This window comes from Equus asinus, chromosome 4 (genome assembly GCF_041296235.1).
Source record: "Equus asinus isolate D_3611 breed Donkey chromosome 4, EquAss-T2T_v2, whole genome shotgun sequence".
Lineage (NCBI taxonomy): Eukaryota > Metazoa > Chordata > Mammalia > Perissodactyla > Equidae > Equus > Equus asinus.
In genome coordinates this window covers 43,924,960-43,949,901 of record NC_091793.1, presented here as the reverse complement: position 1 = coordinate 43,949,901, position 24,942 = coordinate 43,924,960, and the positions used below count along the sequence as shown (strand labels likewise).

The following is a 24,942-nucleotide window of genomic DNA, read 5'->3' as shown; positions in this document are numbered from 1 at the left end:
ATCTGAACCTGGGAACCCTGGGCTGCCGAGAAGCAGAACATTTGAACTTAACTGCTGCACCACCAGGCCAGCCTAGTAAAATCTTTTTTGTATCCCAGCTGGTAAACCTCTTAGTTGGGTATCACAGTGAGCTCATCTTATGTTAAATTCCACTCTTTAAAAACGTTGGTAGAGAATATTCACTTCACATTCCTCAAAAAAGTTGGAACTTTTGAGAATTGAATTTTGTTTTAAATGTGCTGGAGGATGTACTCTAAGGGATCTTTATTTATTATGATGATGATGATCATCATCATCATTTGCTATGTAGTGACTACCTACTATGTGCCAGATAACTTATAGCATGTTAAATCATTTAATCCTCACAATAAGAAAGTAATTTGTCCAAGATCTTCTCTGGTAAGTGTTGAGTCAGGATTTAAACCCCAGTCTGCTTGATTCCAGAGCCTGTGATTTTTTTCCCTCAAAATAAACAACTACTAATTTATCTGTTTTATTAGACACAAGAATAGACACTTTGTTTAAAGTAAGACATGTGCGTGTTGATATTGTGATTAGGATATCTTTTAACACTGTTAACAACTCTCAGAACTAGTAGCATTTTCCAAAATATATTCCATAGTAACACTAGTTCTGTGAGATGTTAATAAGTATAACTCGAAAAGTGTTTTGTGGTCAATGAAGTTTGAGAAACATTAGGTTAAGCAGATTTCTTAACTACAAGATTTCTTAACGTCCTTCTCATGCTAATATATACTGGGAATCTCCTCCTGGGACTTCTGTTAGCTAGACCTCAGGCCACACTTTGAGAACTACTGATCTAGGGCTTATAATGTATATCTTTATCCCATGTACTTTGAAATAATAATATATCACTTTACATATAAGATAAGAACCTTATATCTGTATATTTGGATTTTCACTCCTCTTTCTTTTTTTTTTTTTTTATCATTGTAAAATATCTTTATTAATCCTTCCCTCGACCCAGTGAAGTAATGATTTGAGGAATACATCCAGATCCACCGCTAGCCAGATATCGATTTGTTCAATTATATATATATATATTATTTTTTATTAATGTTATGATAGATTACAACCTTGTGAGATTTCAGTTGTACATTTTTGTTAGTCATGTTGTGGGTACACCACTTCCCCCTCCATACCCTCCCCCCACCCCCCCTTTTCCCTGGTAACCACCGATCAGATCTCCTTCTCAATATACTAATTTCCACCTATGTTCACTCCTCTTTCTTATGTGCTCTGTTTGTCATACATTTTACTTTGTTATAAACCCTATAATGCATTGTTGTTATTTTTGCTTTAAACAGTCAATTATTTTTTGAAGAGATTAAAAATGAGAAAATGATCTTTTTTGTATTTTCCCATATATTTTACATTTCCAGCACTCTTCTTTCCTTTGCGTAGGTCCAGATCTCCATGCGGTGTTACGTTCCTTCTGCCTGAAGACGTTCCTTTAATGTTTCTTGTAGGGCAGGTCTGTAGAGAAAACAGAGGCTCCAGGCATGGCCTCTCCCAGCATACTTCTCTTTCCTTCCCCTTCACCTCTGTTCTTACCCCTAACAATGTCTGTTCCTAGTTTCTTACATTCCTATCTCAGAAGAAGACCTAACTCTTTTGTTCAAGACCAACTAACCCACCTGTGGTCCGGATGCCGTTCTGTTACAACTCCAGTGGGATCCTTAGTCCATCGATTAATCTAATTTTTCCTTTATCTTCCATGTCTTCCTCTCTTCCATCTCTTCCCTTTAGTTTACAAATGCACTCAGCTCTTTCATCCTAAATCACCTTTCCCATGGTGTTCAGGCTTCTCAAGCTTCTGTCTTCTCTCTTCTGTCCTTTGCAACCAAACTTTTCAAAGTGTAGTCTATACTTTTAAGTTTATTACATTATTTTCCCTCCCTCTGACTCCATATAACTGCTTTTACCAAGCTCTCCAGTGACCTCCTAATTCTTTTATCCAATTACTTATTTTCAGTCTTGGGAGGTGAATGTGCCTGCCCTTGTTTAGATGACAGGGTCTTCACTATGAGGGGTTACATGTATTTCTTTGGAAACTATGAAAAAATCCAAGACACACCTCCCTCTTCCCTTTGAACGTCTTGAAACAGAAAGAGTAATTCCTACATGTGAGTTCTGCTGAGTCTTGGAAGGAGGATAGGTGCAAATGCAGAGATGTATGGAGGTCGCTGAAATATGTAGGTATATATGGAAGATACTGGATCTGTTGTGCTGTTGATTATAAGGATTTACTTTTTAACAAAATGAACTTGCACTTCAGGTTCCTTTGGGAATGTTCAAAAGAATTCCTCACAAAATTTGAGATGTATTCTATAATACGAGTGCTAAACGTTTACTGGAAATGTATATTTCTAAATTTAACAAAACATGAAGTTGGATTTTAAAGCAGTCCCCAGATGAACCTACTGATAATTTATTCATACTATGAAACTTTCTATTATCAATGGAGTTTATTCTAGCATAAGGCACTTAAAATTAGGTCTTGTGGGTACTGAGGATTCTCACTAATTATTTCGTATGTTGACAAGCTGCTTTTGCTAGTGTTATTAATTTATATGGGAGACAATTTTTAGATGCTCTACACTAGCTTTAAGTAATGCAATTAGTATGTGAAGAATTTAAGTAATTTAGAAGAAACGCTGATAGAGTCGCTCTTGGCAGAAACGTAGTGTGTGTCATGATAGCAAGAAAGCATTTTTGACATTAAAGAAAGCTGTTCCAAGTAATAAATCTGCTACAGTTTAAAAATATAACCAATGATCGTGATGAAATTAGATGGAGTTTTAACCCTATGAGAGGTTAAAATTTTAATAAGTTCCTACACTAATTACGTTGTTTACTTTACAATTTTATTTACCTTATCTGGAAAAATGATACCAGTCTCTTTCTCAAGCCTCAGTTCATTTTATTTTTAGTTTGGTGCAATTATAACACCAGTTGTGTCTGTGTTTCCTAGACTACAGCGTGAGGCAGGTCAGGGGATTCAGGGAAGAGCAAGGTGCTACGTCGATTATTTATAAGGGTTCATTTGTATTGATTATCACATATTTTAATCCGGACATGGTAACAAAGAAATGATAAAAGTAGTTCTATAAAGTTCTACCAGTGTGGTTTTATAGAAGAGAGCTACAACTACTCATTAATTGCCTTTTGTTTCAAATTCAATCCAAGGGAAGTTCCATATAGAGTAGCTATTCTCAGGTTTAATAGCTTATGCTTTCTGCATTTGCATTAAAGTGTTCCATATCTAATAAAATACCAGATAGAACATTACCCCCAAGAGAATCCCTGGAGTAAATGAAGATGAAATGGAAATTACCATTTATGAATTCCTGTAGCAAATATCTGGCATTGAAAAATGTATCTGAATGCAGTCTTTTGCTTTGTATTAAGTGTAATTCTTCACATTCAATTCTTCTCCTTTTGGGGGGCTATGAAGAGAAATCCATGGAGGATTATAGGCCATTCTTACTGGTTTACCCAGTAACTCTTTGTGAAAGTACTTGTGTTTCTAGTATAATACTATATAGTATTATAGTATTTAGTATAATTATTAGTATTATAGTAATTATAGTATAATTAATATAATAATACTCTCAACCTCTTTCAGTTTCTAGGATATGTTAATTTACTTCTGGTTAGAGGTGTAAGTTACTGGCCTAGTTTATGTCCTGTTATCAGATGAGTACAAATACATGCCAGTTATTCAATGTTCTATTCCAATTGTTTACTTTAGAAAATGAGCTCAGGTTTAGAAAATCTAGACTTGTAAAAATAATCATCACTAACCTCTAGTGGAAAATTCATTGAGTAAGCAGAAGACAGATTAAGTGATTATTTAAAATTTGGACACCAAAAGGTTTCTTTTCTTACTTTTTTTTTCTTTTAATAAAATTATATGTGAATTGAAAAGTGACACAGTTCCTGCACATTCTCTGACTAATGACGTCTCCAGAAGGTTAGGTGTCAGGGCTTACAATTAAGAAAACACCAAGTCAGAATCACATTATTTGTACAAATTGTGCCATCCTCCTCCTCCTCCTCATCACCATCATCATCATCACCATCAACATTTGTTGAACCATTACCATGTCCAGAAACTGTCTTTCATGTACACATTATTTTATTTAATTCTGTCTCTTATGAGTTAAACATTAAATTATCCTGATTTTTCAGATTAGAAAACTGAAGCCCCAAGTGGTTAATGTCACTGAAACACGGTAAGCAGCTGAGGCGGTTGTCAAAGCTGTGTGATCTGAGCCAGAGTCAACTCTGCAGAGAATGGAGCTCTGCATTTATGTGCCTTAATTATTCAACCTCGTCGATATGACTTTGTTTCCCTTTCACACCCATTTTTAAAGAAATTTATTTTCCTTTAGAACATTTTTCAGAATTCTCTGGGATGCATTTTTAAAAAATTTTTTATGATGAACTGAATTTTAAGTTATCTTAAGCATTTGCTTTTAATGAATTTTTTATTTACTAAATGAGGTTGGGTGAGGAAATCGTGAAACTACATTTAGTTTAAGATAGAGTCATTCTAATTTGTTTTCAAAATACAACATTTTGCAATACATACAAATATTGAATCATTGTGTTGTACTCTGGAAACTAATATAATGTTGTATGTCAATTATACTTCAATAAAAAAATAATGTTTATCTGGTCAGCCTGGTGGCACAGCGGTTAAGTTTGCACGTTCTGCTTCGGCAGCCCAGGGTTCACCAGTTCAGATCCTGGGTGCCGACCTACGCACTGCTTGTCAAGCCACGCTGTAGCAGGCATCCCACATATAAAATAGAGGAAGATGGCACAGATGTTAGCTCAGGGCCAGTCTTCCTCAGCAAAAAGAGGAGGATTGGCAGCAGATGTTAGCTCAGGGCTAATCTTCCTCAACAAAAATAAATTAAAAAAAACACAAACATTTAAATTGCTTTATTTTTGGTACATTGGCACAAGAAATTAATCTCAGCTTAAAAAAGGGAAGGAGGTTTATACTTTTCCTGTTTCTCTATTTAATTTTTTTCCTGTGATTAAAAAATATTAAATTTTCATTTCCTCAATAACGAATTATCATTGTTAGAATGCACTGACTGTCACAATTTCACTAGCTATCAGTGAAGACTTAGATACTTATCAATACGTAAGTCACGTAGACTGACTCTGAACAGAACCCCTCAACCTGTTTTTCTGAGCGTAGTACTTACATATACCCCAGTTAAACTGCCCAGATTCAGAGTCACCTGGGGCAGGGCTTCTCCATAGTAAATTACTTATTGCTGTGTCCTAAAAGTCACCTCCTAAATCATCAAGCAAAGAACTCGTCATCTAGCAACAACTAGAGAATCCTGTTACAAAAAAGCCAAGGTAGTCTCTCCTCAGTTGTTCTGGGGGAAACCTACCTTGCGTGCAGGTAACTTGGATCAACCATGGGTGACAGTCCTGGCCACGGGACTGCCGCCTTCTGATTCTCTCTGTCACCCAGGCTTTTCCCTCTTAGCACCTGGTTCAGACGTCCTGTTGGAATTGTTCTCTAACCTTTCTTGTTTACAAATCTCCTTCTCCAGTATGTAAAGTGTGATTCGAATGGAGTCCTGCATGGACTTACAAGAGTTCCAGTTCTTATGATTTCAAACTTCTTTCACTGCTCATTCTTCCAACTGTTGAAGCATAGAGCTAAGTCTAAGGAAATGAGCTACTTGAAAACTTTTAAAGTTGTTCTTCAGTGGGGTTTTTCTATAAGTTAAATTGATCAGCTTCATTCATTCAGCGATATTTACTGAGCTGCTGTTACGTACAGGCACTATCCTAGGCTCTGCGAATATCAGTGAACAAATTAGACAAGTCTGCTTCTGCCCCGTGGAGTTTACATTCTAGTTGGGAGGAGACAGACAATAAACCACAAGCATAATAAATGTATAAATAATGGAGTGTATTAGAACATGGTAAATGCTATGAAAAAGATGGGGCAGAGCCGGGGGGGGGGTTGGGAACGCTAGCGTTAGGGGCCATAATTTTAAATGGGGTGATATAGGTAAGCTCATTGAATTGACAAATTTACCTATAATTTGGGTTGTGTTTATGTTTTTATAGCATTTTAAGGTTTATAAAATAATATTTAGAACAGATATTTTTAATCACCATTTTGCAGATGAAGTAACAAAGGCTTAAGGAGACAAGCTAACAAAGCAGAAAGTGATAGAGCTAAGGCTCAAACGAGGACTTCTGACTCTAAGACCAGTGCTCTTTCCACTCTACTGCACTGTCATTGACTCATATGAAAAATAATATAGTAACTGCCTCCTAAATGAGCAGGGTGCACTAACTCATCTTGGGGCTTGATCTTCCTTAGATGCTGTTTCTTGCTAACTTTTTTTTTTTTTTTTTTTGCTGAGGAAGATTTGCCCTGAGCTAACATCTGTGCCAGTCTTCCTCTATTTTGTATGTGGGTCACCACCACAGCATGACTGCCAACAAGTGGTGTAGGTCCACACCAGGAAACTGAACCTGGGCCACCAAAGCAGAGTGCACCAAACTTAACCACTAGGCCAAGGGGCCGGCCCCTCTTGCTGCTTATTTTTAATATTACCTTTTACTTTGCTTATTGTTGTCGCTGTTAATGTTAAAAGGAATAGAAAATATTTAAATGTTTTTCTATGTCTGGGTGTGGAGAGACTTATGTCTCTCCATTTCGATATTTCAATGCATTGAAAATATTCTTGTCTGTTAGATATAAATTTTGGCAAGCTGATTCATAAATAGTCATTATTATTTCAAATACCTAGGTTATATATTTTTTCTCAGTTTTATTTATCCGTTTTTAATATTGTGGAATAAATGCAAAATACAAATATATATTGTTTAAAAGAGTAATTAATAAGGCAAACTACCGAGTAGCCAGTTTTCAAGCCAGCAATCTAGAAGTCCTCTCGCTCCCTTCCTAAATCAAAACTCCTTCCTTCTTCCTCAGTTAACTACCATCCTCACTTAAGAGGTAATCATTTTGGCCCTTTTATCATCTACATGGGCAAATGCATTCCTGAAACTATGGTTTATTTATTTTACTTTATTGAGTAAAAGTATGTTGTACATACTCTTACGTGACTTGCTTATTTTGCTCAAGATTATATTAGTGCATCAGCTATGTTGTTATGTTTAGTTATTGTTATTCATTTTCATTGTGGTAGAATACTCCATTTTATTACCATACCACAATTTATTTATCCCTTCTACTGCTGATAACAGTTTGGAATATTTACAGTTTTCCACTTTTGGGCTATTGTGGACAATGTTGCCATCAATTATTTGTGTATGTGTCCTGGTGCACGTGTGCAGACATTTTTTTGAGTATTTATCTAGCAATGGAATTGTAGGATTGTAGGGTATGCACATCTACAAATTTATTACATGGTGCCAAAGTGTTTTCCAAAAGGATTGTAACAATTTACACTCTTACTAGTTATGTGTAAGACTTCTCATTGCTCCACATCATTACCTACAGTTCAGGCTAAAGTTTTTGTCAGTCTAATGGATGTGTAATGATATATATTGTGTTTTATTTGCATTTGCTTGATTACCAGTGAGGCTAAGCACCTTTTCAAATGTTTCCTAGCAATTTGGATTAATGTCTTTTGTGAACTATCCAAGTCTTCTGTCCTTTTTTCTGTTGATTTATAGGAGTTCTTTATATATTCTGGATGGTAGCCCTCTCTGTTACAAAAGTCTTATTCCGCTCTGGCTTGTCTTTTGACTTTCTCTATAGTGTATGTTAATGAACAGAAGTTTTAAATTATACTTTAGTCAAATTTATTAACCTTTTCCTTTATGGTTTGCAGTTTTTCTATTACATTAAAAAAAAATCCTTCCCATCCATTCTATGTTATCTTCTGAAGCTTAATAATTTTGCCTTCACATCATGTCTTTAATCCACCTGGACTTGATTTTTGTGTATGGTGTGAGTAGAGGGGTCCAATTTCATGGGGTTTTCTGCTTACTAATAACCAATTATGTTGGCCCTATTTACTGAAAAGTCTATAGCACTCTTTACTGATCTGCAGTACCTCCTTTGTCATAGGTCAGTTTTCATGTATGTGTGATTGTGTATGTGTGTTTATCTGGTTAAAGAAATCTCCCTCAATTCCTGATCTGCCAAGAGTTTATAATCATAAATGATAAAATGTTGAATTTTATCAATTTTTCTGCATTTATTCATGTAATCATACTTTTCCACCATTCATTTGTTAATGTGTTGAATTGCATTAATTTATTTTCAAATATTAAATCAGCCTTGCATTTCTAGGATAAATCTAGTTTGGTTGTAATGTATTATACATTTAATACTTTTCTGGATTTGGTTTGCTAATAGTTTGTTTAATTTTTTTACATTTATTTTTATTCATAAGATCGGCCTATAATTTTCCCTTTTCGTATTGTCATTGTTGGATTTTGAACCCAGAGTTATGCTAGCCTCATTATATGAGCTAGATATACTTACTCTTATTTTTTACTGCAGAGTAATGTGTGTAAGATTGTCATTGTTTTTATTTAAATATTTGGTGGAACTCACTTGGAAAAAAAAAAGAACAACAAAGCAGTCAGCTTTTGTGGGCCTTGTGATTTGCGGGGGAGGATTTTAAACTTTAGATTCTGTTTCTTTAATCATTATAGAATGATTTAAATTTTCTGTTTCTTCTTGAGTTAATTTTAAGTTATATATTTTTAGGATATTTTCCCATTTATTTAAATTTTCAAGGTTATTGGCATAAAGTTGTTCATACTATTCTTATTTTTTTAATGTTGGCAATAATTGGAATTATGACTCCCTTTGTTTTGGTTCCTAATGTTTGTACCTACTCTTTTTTTCTTTCCAAGTAACTAATATTTTGCTTTATGATCCTCTTAATTTATTCTCTTTTCATTGTTTTCCTTCTTTTACTTTGTGTTTATTTTTCTGTCTTTTCCAACTTCTTGAAATGGACGCTTAGCTCAGTGCCTTCCTTCTTTTCTCACGTATGCATTTGAGTCTAGAAGTGTGCCTTTTCAGACTGCTTTAGCTGCATTCCACATGCTTTTGTATGTAGTAATTAATTTCCATTCGATTACAAATATTTTCTAGTTTCTATTACAAGTTCTTTAATTCACAGGTTATTTAGAGGCATATTCTCTCAGTTTCCATGTGGTGAAGGCATCAGGCCCTGGAGGGTTTTTTTTGTGAGCAAGTTTTTAACGATGAATTCAATTTCTTTAATACAGAGTTTCTCAATCTTCACACAAGTGACATTTGGGGCCAGATAATTTCTTATTATGGGGGGACTTCCTGTGCATTGTAGGATGTTTAGCAACATCTCTGGCTTCTGCCTATTAGATGCCAGTAGCAACCTCCAAATTATGACAGCCAAAAATGTTTCTAGATATTGGCAAATCTTTTTTGAGGGGAAGGGAGAATTGGTGGCAAAATCACTCCCAGATGAGAACCACTGCTTCATAGATATAGGGCTATTCATGTTATCTGTTTCTTGTCAAGTGAGTTTCATAGTTTATGTTTTTCAAGGAATTTTTCCACTTCATCTAAGCTATCAAATTTTCTGGCATAAAGTTGTTCATGATATACCATATTATTCTTTTAATTCCTGCGTAGTCTGTAATGCTGATTCCTCGTTCATTCTTGATGTTGGAATTTGTGTCTTCTCTCTTCTATTCTTGATCTATTCAAAGAATCAACTTCTGGTTTCATTTATTTTCTCTATTTTTGTTTTCTATTTCATTGATTTGTGCTGTTATATTCCTTCTTTATGCTTTCTTTCAGTTTAATTTTTTCTTTTTTTCTAGGTTCTTGGGATGGGAACCTTAGATCACTGATATGAAACCGCTCTTCTTTTCTAATTTAAGTATTTAATGCTGTGAATTTCTAAGTACTGCTTTATGTGCCTCCCATGATTCTCAATCTGTTGTGTTTTCATTTTCATTAAATTCAAAATATTTTTCAGTTTCCTTTGTGCTTTCTTCTTTGATCTGTGGGTTATTTAGAAGTGTATTGTTTACTTTCCAAATATTTTGGGGAATTCCCATATATCTATCTTTTCTGTTGTGGCCAGAGAATGTACTTTATATGTTCCAGTCATTTCAAATTTATTGAGACTTATTTTATGGCTAATAATTTGTCTATCTGCATGAATGTTCCATGTGTTCATATGTAAAGAATTTATATTCTGCTGTTGTTGGGCAGTGTGTTCTATAAGTGTCATTTAGACCAAGTTGATTAATAGTATTGTTCAAATCTTCTGTATAGTTTTGATTTTTTAAATCTGTGTATTCTATCAGTTAATGAAAGAAGAGTGGTAAAACCTCAGTATAAACACAGACTTGTCTGTTTTTCTTTTTAGAGTTATCAGTTTTTGCTTTATGTATTTTGAAGATCTATTTTTAGGTGCATTTACATTTAGGATTGTTATGTCTTTTTCGTGACTTGACCTCTTCAACCATTATTCAATGTCTGTCTTTATCCCTGGTAATATTCTATGTTATAAAATCTTTTTTTTTCTTTCTGAAATTGATATAGCCACTCTAGCTTTCTTTTCACTAGTATTTATATGGTATACCTTTTTCCATACTTACACTTTTAACCTATTTATGTCCCCATCTTTTAATAATGCGTGTTATACATCTTTTCCACCAGAACCTTTAACATGTTAATCACAGGTATTTTAAAATCCTTGTCAGATAGTTTCAACACCTGAGTCATCTCTGAGTCTGCTTCTGTTGACTTCTTAACTTCTGACAATAGTCTGTTTTCTTTATCGCTTTTTACTGTCTTATCAACTTTTATCGAATGCTGGACTTTGTGTATAAAAGAACATTGGAGATTGACATATATATTATTCATGCCTAAAAATAGGCAGGCTTTTTCTTCTGTCAGGTTGTTAGTTTGGAGGATTGAGTCAGTCTAGTCAGTAGTTGAGCTGGGTTTGTTTTTTGTGGTTATTATAGTTACCTTCAATGCACCACTGGCTTCAAATCTCTTTTCCTTTTTGTTTTAAAGATTTTATTTTTTCCTTTTTCTCCCCAAAGCCCCCCAGTACATAGTTGTATATTCTTCGTTGTGGGTCCTTCTAGTTGTGGCATGTGGGACGCCGCCTCAGCGTGGTTTGATGAGCAGTGCCATGTCTGCGCCCAGGATTCGAACCAACGAAACACTGGGCCACCTACAGCGGAGCGCGCGAACTTAATCATTCGGCCACGGGGCCAGCCCCTCAAATCTCTTTTTCGATGGATTCCTGCTACCTCATGCTTTGTGTGAAGCCTGGAGAGCTGTATGCCTGCAGCCCGGAAGGCTTAACTCTCTCTGTTCTTGCACCTCTTCCCACTGTAGGCTGCTGATGCTTGTCACTTGGTGCAAAGCATGGCATGGAGTTTGGGGTTCTCTTGCTCTACCGTCAATCGTAGTCAGTCCCTGTGCACTTGGTCCTCAGAGGTAGGGCTTTCTCAATGTTTCTTCCCCTTGCCCTATTGACAGTCAAACTCTGCCAGATTAGTCTTGAGCAAGAAGATTTTCTTCCACTCCAGCAGCAGACAGCTTCTGCTTCTGTTTTTCCTCCAGTGACAATTGATATTTGTCTGGGACCAGATAGCTAGAGTATTGTTACCACATAAAATTGGGGTTCTCCTACTTGACATGCATTAAAAAAAAGCCAATTATTATGGCATCAGCTTTTGGGAAGAGGAAACAGTTTTATTGCTAGATTGATCTGCAAGGAGACAAGAGGCATATGCTCTCGGATCCATCTCCTTGATCCAGGGCTTGGGGTAAAATTCATGGGTTGAAGGGCAGAGTCTGAACTGTGGAGATAGATGATTGGAGGTAAGGAGAAGTGAGGTAACTGATGATCTGTGCAAGTGTAATCAAGCTTCATGCCTCTTCGTAGGACACATGTTCACAAAATGGTGGTGTTAGTATGATCTGAGGGTGGAGTTTTCAGCCCTTGACGTCAAAAGGGTCACTTATTGGGCATTTGTGCAGGCCCAGCTGATGGGTTGGTGGTCTCAATCGGCCTGAATTGGACAAGGAGTCATTTCTCAGTTCCTGAAAAACCACTCTTCATTACTCTGTTGATAAAATGGGGTAGGTTGAACTGGTCCTAGAGGTCCCATGGTTACAGTGTCTCCTCCACCTCCCCAAGCATCTTTGCTTCACATGTGAGAAAGGTTCAGAAATGGATGGGATTTCTTGCCTGTGTGCCACCAAGGCTGGCTATCTCAAGTCTTCTGCCCTACCTCAGTCTGTCTCACAAGCACCCAGTGGAGGCCTGCGAAAATAGCCGGCAAGTGAATGTGGACTCCCCTTGAGTCTAGGGCTCCTAGGTATTCTAAATGGTTACGCGAGCCCCCACTTAGCATGGACGAACTTGAAATTTTCAGTTGTTTCCTCCTACTTGATTTTATGGCTACTCCCTCTTCCTGCCATAGTCTGTCTCAACCTAGAAGGGCAGACCACCCTTTGGAATTCATTTCACCTCTTGGCTCAACTCCTCTTCCTCGGAGTATGTGAGAGGATAATCTAGGTTAAAAGATGACTTTCTTGAGGGTTATCTTTTTCAATGCCTTACACCAATTTCTTTCGTAACCTGAGAAGAAAAGTATCAAGCCATGTCTATTTGAATAAATTTAGCATAGTCTCTCATTAAAGTGATAAACGTGAAACATCTTGTTACCTAGTTTTATATCTTGGTTGTGATAGTAATTTTTAAAAATTACTTGCTCTAGTCTGCTTTCAGACCAGACAGTGAATCAGATTTGAAAACTAATGAATGAGTCTTTCATAACAATAATTTTATGCCTTTGGAATCCCTACCTCAACATTAAATAGATCAACATTTCAGAAGAACTCTATTTTTGTTTTCTTAGCCCAGGATCTGACATAGAGAGGCTTGCATTTGGTTGAATTTATGCAGTTTGTTTAAAATATGAGGATAACTGCTTTGTTTGTTTCTCCTTATGTTTCAGGGATCGGTGGTAATTTGGTGGCCATTCAGGCTAGCAGGATTTCTACCTACCTCCATTTACATAGCATTCCAGGGGAATTGCCTGAGGAACCCAAAGCTTGTTACTACCCATTTAGAACCTTTTTTGGCCCAGGTGCGTGCTCGTGGATTTTTGCATATTTTATTTCAGGAACTAGTCCTCTCTAAGAATATAGGCAGGCCACATTCGTTGAATACATATTTTGTTTGTGAGTGTTGCACAACTTTTCTATTTCTGAGAGCTAAGTAGATTTTAAATAGAATAGATTTTGTTCACCAAATCTCAGTGAACAAAAAGTCATCTGTATCAATTCTGCAGTTGCTGAGGAACTTTGTATGATTTTTCTCTATTACTCCTTTCTCTGGGATGACTTGTTTATGAGTCAGGAAGGAGGAAATTTATGCGTATGAGAAAGCTCGGTGATTTAGGGAGACAGAGGTACTGTCTTTCCTATATTAATCTTTTTGGTCTTTCTAAACATGGGCATTTGATCCCAAATAAACAGGATGGAAAGTGATAACCTCAGTAACAAAGAACAGTCCGTTATTTATGTCACCCAGGCACGTGATTGCCAAAAACCTAATATCACAATTTTAAACCTCACAATTCTTGTCACCTTTTTTTTCTGATGAAAATAAACGTAATTAGTAACTTTTGAATGAGGATCAGGAATGCCCAGCCTTGTAATCTCAGTGAAAGAACTCTAGAGGAAAAGTAAAATTAAAACATTCTAGTACTTTAAGAACTTTATGTTTTTTCTTTTGTCTTCTCTCTGTTTTTATAATAGATAGTCACGTCTGACCAATGTTCTTCATAGCAAGTTTTTATCAACCACCTTTCACTTAATTAACATATATCATACAATGAGAGTTTCAAAGAATTAGGTGAATTATAAATAACTGAAATTTACTTTTAGCAATTGAATTTTATGTGATGCTATGTAGTATAGTAACTGGAAAGTAACTCTCAAATTTTAATAACTGTGACCTATTATTAACCAAAATATGACTTTGACAAATTTTACATTTTATATTACAGGAGTAAATAATAAGTCTGCTCAAGTTCTGCTGCTTTTAGTGATTCCTGGACATTTAATTTTCCTCTACACTATTCATTTGATGAAAAGCGGTCACACTTCTTTAACTGTAATCTTCATAGTAGTATACTTATTTGCTGCTGTATTACAGGTAAGAGTTAAAATCCTACAGCCTCTTTTATCCTCGTACTGCTGTAAAAGTATAACTGTGTAAAGCTAAAAGCACATGAAATGATTTAATATTTCAAAAATCCATGGAAGGCCTTCGTATGGATTTGATCTTCTTAAAACCCATAAGTTCAGGACCACTTTTAATATGGATTGATAAGTAGAACCTTTGGGTTTCCTGTTTCCTGGATTCCCTGTCTTCCTTGTTTGTTACCTTGTTTTATATGAACGCCATCTAATAGATGCCTGAGAAAGAGTGCATAAGAGTAAGTTTTTTGAGCCTTTGCAAATCCCAGGATGAATAAATTTAGACGCTGTCCTCGAGGATTCATAGTCTGGAGGGAAGACTACTACATGAACAGTTAATTATATTATAATGTAATATAATATAAATGCTGGGGATAGCTACGTGTAAAGTGCTTTCAGGGCTTGGAAGAAAAAGCAACTAACTCTACCTGGGGAGTAATATATTTCTACTGTTCAGTAGGGACAAAAGTTATCTCAAATGATTTTTTACTACTGGCCAACTTTATTGCTGTATATGATATGGTCATTTATTACAATTTATGTTCTCTGTGTGTATAAGTTTTATGAAAAAGATGCATTCCTCAATCCCATGGGAAATATTCAGAGACTATTCTTTGGTCTTTTGATAAACATGCCATTTTTAGAGCATGTTTCTATTGCAGCTCTATGTCTTAGCCTCATGGGTTGATTTAACCTTTATGTTTATGGTTCTGTGCCAGCATACTATCACACATTATTTTATTTAAGTCAATGAAGGATGTAAGTATTTTTTCTGAATTCATAAAAATATTAGATTTCAACCTATACTTGCAATATACCTACATGTCTTTTTTTAACCTCTGACCTAAATTCTGACAAGGGAAGTTTGAAAAACTGGAGTGGAGGAAAATTAAAATATCTTTTAGATAGATCTCTCTGTGTCTCAGTTACCGCCTCTATAAAATGAGAGGAACAGTATCTACCTCATAACTCATTTTGAGGATTAAATGAGTCAATTATATAAAGCTTGCTGTGTAGTAGATGCTCCATAAGTGTGAGCTGACACTGTTGTTGTTATTAAAAATAAAGTTGTAGGGGCCGGCCCCATGGTGTAGTGGTTCAGTCCGGCACACTCTGCTTCAGTGGCCCGGGCTCGCAGGTTTGGGTCCTGGGGCATGGACCTACACCACTTGTCAAGCCATGCTGTAGCAGCGACCCACGTATAAAATAGAGGAAGACTGGCACAGGTTAGCTCAGGGCTAATCTTCCTCAAGCACACACAAAAAAAGAGGAAGATTTGCAATGGATGTTAGCTCAGAGCGAATCTTCCTGACCAAAAAATAAAACAATAAAAATAAAATAAAATTTTGTGAATGGTGAGCCATTGATCTCTGAGGATGATTGGAAAATATTTTTTCATTATCTTGTAGTGTTGATTGAATTTTCCTATGTGTCTTTTATGACTTTTATTTTTATGGATTTTAGTTTTTCTTTTCTCCCCAAGAATCACATATCTACTAGACTAGATCTTTGTATTTGCATCTGACATTGTGCATTATTCCAGTGGAATAAGTTAGAATCAAATTGTAAATTCTCAAATCAAATCTTCATGCTCTGAAACTAACATACACAATGCACACATAAGCACACACACTCACACAACTCTTTGGAGACCAAGGTTTAGATAAAAGATCTTGACCTTCCCCTTACTGCCTCAATCAACCCAAAGTTGGACAGAATGAAGAAATACTTTTTCGTTTTGCTGAGGAAGATTCACCCTGAGCTAACATCTGTGCCAGTCTTCCTCTGTTTCGTATATGGGTCTCAGCCTCAGCGTGGCTGACGAGTGGGTAGGTCTGCACCTGGGATCCGAACCCACGAACCCAGGCCACCGAAGTAGAGCGCACCCAACTTAAACACTATGCCATGTGGCCAGCCCCCAAGAAAGACTTTTTAAAGACTAAGACTCCTTGACCACTTAAGACTCACCTTTTCCTATTCTTTACCTGATGGCTTCCTTTTTTGATCTGGGTTAAATTTATATTCAGAATTTTGATTTGAGTTCTAGTTCTTACTCAAATATTTCAGTCCACACCATTCTTCCCATCCCTACACTCTGTATTTTGATTAAATATCATATAGTAAAGTTTTCTAATGCATGTTTAATTTCTCTCCATCTAGATTCCTACCTCCTCGAGGGTAGAGACCAAGCCTTGTTCCCTTTGGTATTCCCCACAAGGTGTGATATAGTGGTTGTTTTTTTAATTCTTGGTATTTCACTCTTCCCAGACTAATATTTTTTGAAGAATCTTCCCCTCTACCCCCTAATTCACCAACCACCTAAAGGAAGGAAATCTGTTTGAAGGAGACTTGACATTGGGCTTATTATAATGACATAGTAACAATCTTTGCAGTATTTTTGCATTTACTCAGATGTCATCTCTTCCTGGAAGCCTTTCCTCAATACCTAATTTGCCCTTATTCTCTGTTCCCATAGTAACCTGTGAATACCATTATCCCAGCTTTTCCACATTGCATTGACATTATCTGTTTATGTGTCTGTCTCACCCATTCTAGATAGAGTCTTTGTTTTACTCATTTTTACCTAGCCCCATCCCTAGCACTCAATTACTGTTTGTTAAATTGTGTGACTGTATCTTGGTAGCTCTGTCTCCTCCTTCAGTGAAAGGAGGAGAAAAGTTTACCACTGTATTTAGGTCCCAGAAATTCCAGAAAAATGGAAAAATCTAAATTTTCTTCCCCTTGCTTTCAATAAACACCAGTTTTCCTCTGTTTCACTGACATAAGTATTCAAAATTAAAGGCAATGAAAAATAAAACACAAAACCCCCAAAATTCTATCAACATTCAATCAGAATTGTAAGGTTTTACTGAAACGTTTAGAGATATAGTGACTTGATAGCAAGAAAAAGCACAAGGTAGGGGTCTAGATAAAGCAAAATTGAACTGATAATTGATGAAGCTGAGTGATGGTGCAGGAGAATGATGTGGGTTAATTTATACTGTTCTGTTTACTCTGTGGACGTTTGAATTTTTCCATAATAAGGAGCTTTTAAAATTAAGGTTTTATTTCAGTTGTTAACATAGGAGTTTTCTTCAGAGCATGTTAGCTTTCTAATCTTGGTCCTGTAGCTGACTGTTTCTTACTTTAAGTGAAAAAGAAAAAGTTAACCTGAATTTGAAATTGTTCGGGTCTTGGAATGGTCAAGTTTGTGCCTTATTTTGCCCTTGGTGCACACTAACTCCAGTTTTTGAAACTATTTTTTAAATTAAAATATCTACTTACATTTACAAAGTACATTGTTTAGGTATTTATGATGTGTCTTGCAATTAGAGGGAGCCTAACAAATGTGTTTTTATGTGACTTTTTTTTTTTTTAAAGATTGGCACCTGAGCTAACAACTGTTGCCAATCTTCTTCTTTTTTTTCCCTGCTTTTTTTTTTCCCTCCCCAAATCCCCCCAGCACATAGTTGTATATTTTAGTTGTGGGTCCTTCTAGTTGTGGTATGTGGGACACCGCCTCATCATGGCCTAATGAGCAGTGCCACGTCTGCACCCAGGATCTGAACCCTGGGCCGCTGAATCAGAGTGCGCGAACTTAACCACTCTGCCACGGGGCTGGCCCCATGTGACATGTTTTTATGTGACATGTAAAATGTGTTTTTAAGGCCACTGAACCATGCAGTAGATGTGATGGACTGTATTCTTACTCATCTTCTTGCCCAGTGCCCAGGAGCAGTCAGAGCAGTTGGAACATGTCAAGGCCAGAGTAACGTGCAAAAGGCATTCATATTTGGTATACCGTCAGTCATATTGCATTTTGAGCTTGTTTTCAACAGTAAGGATGGATTGGCACCGAGCTAACCATCCTGTATTACCCATTATACCTTTTGTGCCATCAGTCAGCATTTATGAAACTGCTAGCTGTAGCTAAGGGTACAGTTGCTGGCTTTAGAACACAATTTTTCATCTATGTCACATTAGCCCATTAAACCCACAACTTTGATTTCATAGAACCAGAGTGTACTTTCTTCTACAAACTTAGAGACGCTTGGATTCTTTCTAAGCAGTCGTTTCCTCTGACAAACTTCACGTCTTACTGATTCACATGCTCCATTGACTGCTCAAAGCCTGTTAATTTGTGAAATCAAAAGCGTAATATGGAATTCCAGGCTGTGATGGACCTTGTTGGCCTTCCTTCGAACATGTACAAAGGGAATCTTAATATCTTCTTCAGGGCTTTCCATCCCTAATTCATGTTTGCTTATTCTCTCCCATCTTTTTCAAGGACGTGGTATCTTGCCAGCATAGAAAGCCTGAGAAGGTACAAAGGTAACTATCCATCAAATAAGCTGACTGGCAATCTCTTGAGCAAAGAAGGAAGAGCAGTACGTCATGGTTTATTTCCCTAATTTAATTTAAAGCCTCTACTAGTTCCCCTTTATGTTTGAAATCCAAAATGTGCTTTCTTTGTCTGCAAAAAGACAAAAGCATAAAGCTTGGATGACGTACCATTACAAGAGGCAAAAAGATAGGTATTTATGGAATATATTAATATTTTTTCTTCTATAAAATATTTCACTGGGGAAGAAAAATGAGAATTTTCTAGCCCTGGATGCCTATTGAATTCCAACAACGTGTTTGTTAATACAATTGGTATGCAATGAATCAAAACCATTTCTAAATGCAGTTTTTAATTCCCTATTTTAGGCACTGACTGTGTCATACAGAAAATCAGGTCATTAAGAACTCAACCAAAATTCTTGCAGCACCAAATTCCAGGAGAAATTCATTGTGAGAGTTGGTTGTAGAAAACCTTTGTTCCTGGCTGTATATGTGTTTTCTGGTGGGAGAGACAAGATGTTTCCTTTAAATGGTGGAATGGCAACAAATTCTCAATATGTAAAGTTGAGAACTGTAAAGACCAGGATTTTAGCAATTACATAGTATATATAGTCTTCCAAGTACTGTGCTAGTCACTGTACAAAAGAAATAGAAGCCATCGTCCCTGCTCTTTAGCATCTTCTCTTAGTTTTGAGAGGTTAGACTGAAATGCGTGAAACAACTAGAGAGGAGCCTAAGACTTACTCCTTATAACAATAGTCTTCTTCCTCTGGAACTTCAGAAGCAAATTTTGTGCCTAAGCCCGGCTTTCATTCTTTTTTTCCGTTTTTTTTTTTTGGTGAGGAAGGTTGTCCTTGATCTAACATCCATGCCAGTCTTCCTCTATTTTCTGTGTATTTTGTATGCCACCACAGCATGGCTTGATGAGCAGTACATAGGTCTGCGCCTGAGATCCAAACCTGCAAACCCTGGGCCACCAAAGTGGAGTACACAAACTTAACCACTATGCAACCGGGCCAGCCCCTGGCTTTCAGTTTTTACAAGTGCTTTAATAGATTTTTTTTTTTTTTTTTTTTTTGGAGAGAAGGATCAGAGTGTATGTTATCCCTGGTGAGAAATTTGAATTAATATCAATAAATATGAAACTGTTCTTAGCAAAATAGTAATGCTTCTTAATATAATTTTAAAAACAGGAGTCTCATCAGTTTTTATTACTGCCTTTCAGTAGGCAATATTTGGTTTCCAATTTTATACTTCCGTGCAGATTGCTCCATCTTACATTTCCTAACAGGTTCGTATTCTCAACAAAAACTGTTCTCAGCAAATCTCAAGCCCACCTTAAACAAGCAAATGTATGTGCCTCATAAGAAAGTTTGTAATCAGGATGTTGGTTAGTGAATTTCCTAAATGTTTCTGTTCTAAAAATAATAGTTGATGGTCATTTTGAAACCTGTGTTTGCAATATGAACGTGACTACCCCACAAACAGTACAAATGAAGAGCAGACATCTTCCACTTCTCTTCTAGTAGAATGTGCTCGGGGCAGACGTAGGGCCTGCACACTGACTAAAAGAAGCCTGACAGCGTCTAAGTTCTGAAGTCACATTCACACGATTCAGCGTCATTATTCTAACTATAAAATTCCACAGAAGAAAAATATTTGTAAGCCAGACTGTCGTCACATGCATTACAAAGGACAAAAGAAAGAAGAGGGAAGATAAGATCCCAACACACAGAACATTGAAAGAGCAGAGCTCTTGAGAGTCCGACCTGAATTTCTGCTCTGCTACTTATTTTGTGACTTAGTCAAGTTTCATAACCTCTCTGGCCTTGTTTTTTCCCTCCCCTTCAGAGGATGGTAATGAGGTCTAAGCTAATAAAGTACTTGGTAGAGTTCCTGGAACATAGTTTCCAATAATGGTAGTAGCCGCAGTTTGTCATCATTATTGTCATAGGCATCATTTTTTTCTTCCTCTCATCATTGAAGCTGGTTGTTCAGTGCCCTGAGGCCTTTTCCATGTCATCATTCACCATCTTTTGCTTACTGCAGACCTCTTTTCTTGCTCTTCTGATGAGTGCCGTAAGCTACAAGATACCACCCTTTCCTTGCTGACTCCCAAACTGATGCCTCCAGACTAGACTCCTATTCTCCGTCTCCAGTTAAATGTTGAAAAGACATCTCAAACTTAACATGTCCAAAACTAAATTCCTTACTTCCCCCACAATCTTTCCTGTATGACAAGAAGCCACAAGTGGGTGTAGTGAAAAGAGAAACAGGCCAGGCTTAAGGTACACAAGCAAAGATCCCCTAAATCCCTCAGCCTTCAGCGGCTGACCCTGTGAAGTCTCTCTGGGATGGGGCGAGCTTTGCTTATGGACTTTCTCTCTCGTGTACTGCTGGTGCCCCAAATCCTGGCCGTCACAGTCATCACCATTATCTTGCTACTGATGAGTCCATGCCGTATAACAGGAAGACTCCTGGACTAGGAAAATCTATTTCTGGGTTCTAATTCTGGTCCCTTCCTAACTCCATAACCTTGGCTAAGTCACAGCACTGCTCTGTGGCTTAGTTTCCTCACTTGTAGTGTTAGGGTGAAGATATTAACACTAAGGTGACCATATAACCATACTCCAAACCAGGACACTTGAGAGTGAAAGGGAGCTGTTGATAATTATAATCAGAGTGACAAGCATAAACCATTACTATTCTGGGCAAACCAGGAAGTATAGTGACTCTAGCTGTCTATCAAATCCCCTCCTGCATTCATGATGTTTGATGTTGTGAATTCCCACTCCTACAGTAAGGATGATTTGTTGCAAAGCATTATTGTACATAATTAGTAAAGTATATGCTAATAGCAATCTGGTAACTAAAACAGTCTATTAATATGAAAATCTATAATTATTACCAAAGTAATAATTAAGTTAAATTGGCTTCTATGGATTAGCCAGAGAACTCAGGCAATACATAAAATGTTGTTTTCGTGAAAAATCGTATTCTGAGTCTAAAGAGCTAATTTTGGATTCGGTTTTTTTTTTTTTTTTTTGGTGAGGAAGACCTGAGCTAACATCTGTTGCCAATCTTCCTCCCTTTGTTTGAGGAAGACTGTCCTTGAGCTGACATCTGTGCCAGTCTTCCTCTATTTTGTATGCGCGATGCCACCACAGCATGGCTTGATGACCGGTGCGCAGGTCCACGCCCAGGATCTGAACTCTCAAACCTGGGACCACCAAAGCAGAGTGCGTGAACTTACAGTACGCCACCAAGCCAGCCCCTTGGATTGGTCTATTTTTAAGTTAGAAGCTATCTATTTTTAAATTTGTTTGGCCTAAAACAGTCTCCTTCGGGTTCCCAGGTACACCCTGTGGTTCTAACATCTCTGTATTTTCCCTAGAAGTCTGTATTCACTCTGTCTTCCATAATTTAACTTGTTATTTTATAGCGTTCAGTTGCCTCTTCTCTTGATCTGTGGCTTCTGAGAGGAAGAGTGCTGGCCCTCTCATATGAGCCGGTTCATCTCCTTGTCGCCTAAGTTGTTCACTCTGAAAATTTTCCTTCTCTGACAGTTCCCTTCTTGAGGTTTGGTGATCTGAGCCACTCTTTCAGTTATATAAGAGTTTCAGAAATGATAATAGCTACTATTTATGTAGCGTTTATTATGAGCCATGCACTGTGCTAGGCCCTTTACATATATGAACGCACTGCGCACCCACCACAGCCCAGGGAGGTAGGTGATGCTGTTAGCTCCCATTTACAGATGAGGCAGTTGACGTGGAGAGCAGCTGAGTGGCTTGTCCAGGTCCGCGCAGCGAGTTTGCATCTGGCTCCAGTCTACACTCCTAATCACTATTACAAGAATAATTTCGATACTTTTTTGTTTGCTCTTCTTGAGGGTTGTACATTTTAGGATGGCAATTTCTGAAGGCTTAAAGCTGTCTGTTCTCTCTGGCTTCATTACATCTGCACATTTCTCCCAGCCAGGAGTTTTGCCTCGGAAGGGCATTCATTCCACGGGGTTTACACAGAACCTCTGCCTACTGAAGGCAGGTAGGAATCCAGTCAAGGATAAATGTGTCCTCAGTGTCCTGAGAGAGGGGCGAAGTGCCACGGAACTTCAGCAGTGGAAGAGGTTTCTTCCTATCTGGAGAGGGAAGTTTGATAATGGATAAAATTTTGCTGTGGAAATGAAACATTGAGAATGTCCTTTCAACAAAAGGGGGTAGCATTAGGTAAATGAGAAAACTCAGGGTATTTACAGACAAGAGTAGGAAAATTTCTGAAGCATAGGGCTTATGAAAGGAAGGGACGGAAAATAAGCTTGAAAATTACAGGTTGTGGCAAGATCATGAAAGATCTTGAAGACCAGACTAAAGAGTTTAGTTTATTCTCTAGAATGATGATTTTCAACATTTTTCCCACTCCTAACAAACTTGAGAGATCTGAGACATTCCTCTGATGCAGCAGGGGAGGGTATGTAAGGGCCTGTGCTCTGGTTCCCACCACTTACTACCTGTGTCAGTTTAGGCAAGGTAACCTCTCAGAGACTGTGTTTTCTCATCTATAAAGAGAGGCTAAGAGTAGACCTACCTCATGGGTTGGTACAAGGATGAAATGAGATAATGCGCGTGAGGCACTATTGTTGTCTTATTTTAATATCATCATCATCAGTAGTTGTGGATTACTGTGCAATGAGTCTGGGAGGGTGTCAGTGAGGGGATCAGAACCTCTGGAATCTAGCATTAAGAATCCCTATCATGATTCTGATACCCCACTCATTCCTTGGGTCATTCTTCTATATAAGGAAGAATGAAGGCATATGGCGGCAACATGGCCGTAACTGGAATCCCAGGATAACCACCCAATAGCTGGACAAGTTAATTGGCTTAGCCTTGGGCAAGTTACTTAATCCCTTGGGGTCTTATTGTTCTTGCTTGTAAAATGAGGATAACGATTCCCCTTTGCACAGTGGCTATGATATTTAAATACCTAGCACACAGTAGGCCTTCATTAAATGGTGTGGTGATGTCTTTTTTATTACGATGGTAACTCAAATCCTATTCCCAGATGGCATCTCAAAGGAAAGAGCTAAGCAACCAGGAGCTTTTGACTGGTTGCCTGACCTCACTCACACTCTTTTCTTGCTCCTCAGGATTTAAATCCACCAGATTCCAACTGGAAAGGAAAGATGGCTTTATTCATTCTGTGCGGCCCTTCTGCCTCTGTCTCTTAATTGCTTTCTGTCTGTCAGCTTGGGTTGAGGGGAACGTGTGAAGAGAATGCTAAGGGAAATGTGAGGGGAGGATCTGCAGTTCCAAGAATTTTTTTCCTAGCTGTAAAAACATCTGCTTTATCTTTGGGAGTTGATTAATATGGTTACCTTAAAGTAGGAAGTTGAAACAGGTGAATTTTTGAGATTCCTTTTTAGCCTTGTGATTGCATTTTTGTGATACAATAGTGTATTACGCTATTATAGCTTAGGTTGTAGGGTCTTAAAATTGAGACACTTTCCTAAACCCATATTTATGATTAATTCTCTAGCTGGGTATGCTTGGGCTCCAGGCCAGTAATGCACAGAAGATGAAATGACTGCCTGCCTCAGTGGAGGCACAGCCTGCTGGATCCCCGCGTAGCAAGGCATTGAGACAGGGAGCTCTTCTCAGTGTTGTCAAGCCTGATGAAGATGAAGGTAGGACCAGAGAAGCTGAGCCATCTTTTTCTGGTGTTCTGGCGAGGACATTACCGCCTGTGCTCTGAATCCTGCTGAGACTGCAGACGTGACTTAGAGGAATTTTCACATCACCTACAAGAAAGTCTTATAGCATAGCTGTGTGAGAGAACTAATTGAAAAGCATAGAAACCACTACTCAAGGAATTTGCGAGAATAAAATCTTGGTTGTGACCCTAGAATATTCACCCAAAATGAATCATTCTATAATTTAAAATCTTTAGCTATTTTTTTAAATAAATATTTAGTGCCATACCACTTTTTTATTTTAAAGCTAAATGTCAGTGTTAGTTCTGCATAACAAAACTAATCTAAAGTGTTATGTTTGTACCATCTAGGGAAGTATATTAAAGCAAAAAGTCCCTAAAGATTTTGCATTTATTAAAAGGGGCGTTTAAAGGATGTCAAAGGATGATGAGACCAGCCTTCAGCATCTGAAATAAAAAGACAGAGTTGAATGTACTGCTCACTCTTATAAAGGAGCTAAGCTGGGAGCAGACGGAATCTCTCCAAGCAGAGAAACTGCAGGTCTTATGTCGGGATTTAGGCCAGTGCAGAGTTCAGGGCTGGGCAGATGCTCGAAGGC

General features: G+C 37.5%; 1 protein-coding gene across 8 annotated transcripts in view; it reads left to right on the top strand.

Moving 5' to 3' along the window:
* Positions 1-24,942, top strand: part of SLC41A2 (solute carrier family 41 member 2) — a 121,778-nt gene that overhangs the window by 82,971 nt on the left and 13,865 nt on the right. For 6 of the 8 annotated variants that reach the window (XM_044746345.2, XM_044746342.2, XM_070507184.1 and 3 more), the window contains 2 exons: positions 13,039-13,170; positions 14,095-14,243. In XM_044746345.2, the coding sequence (XP_044602280.1) occupies positions 13,039-13,170; positions 14,095-14,243 (281 nt within the window). Of the gene's footprint in view, positions 1-13,038; positions 13,171-14,094; positions 14,244-18,575; positions 18,639-24,169; positions 24,318-24,942 lie in introns of those variants that run through there. The other 2 variants (XR_011502673.1, XM_070507185.1) reach the window with 2 other exon arrangements.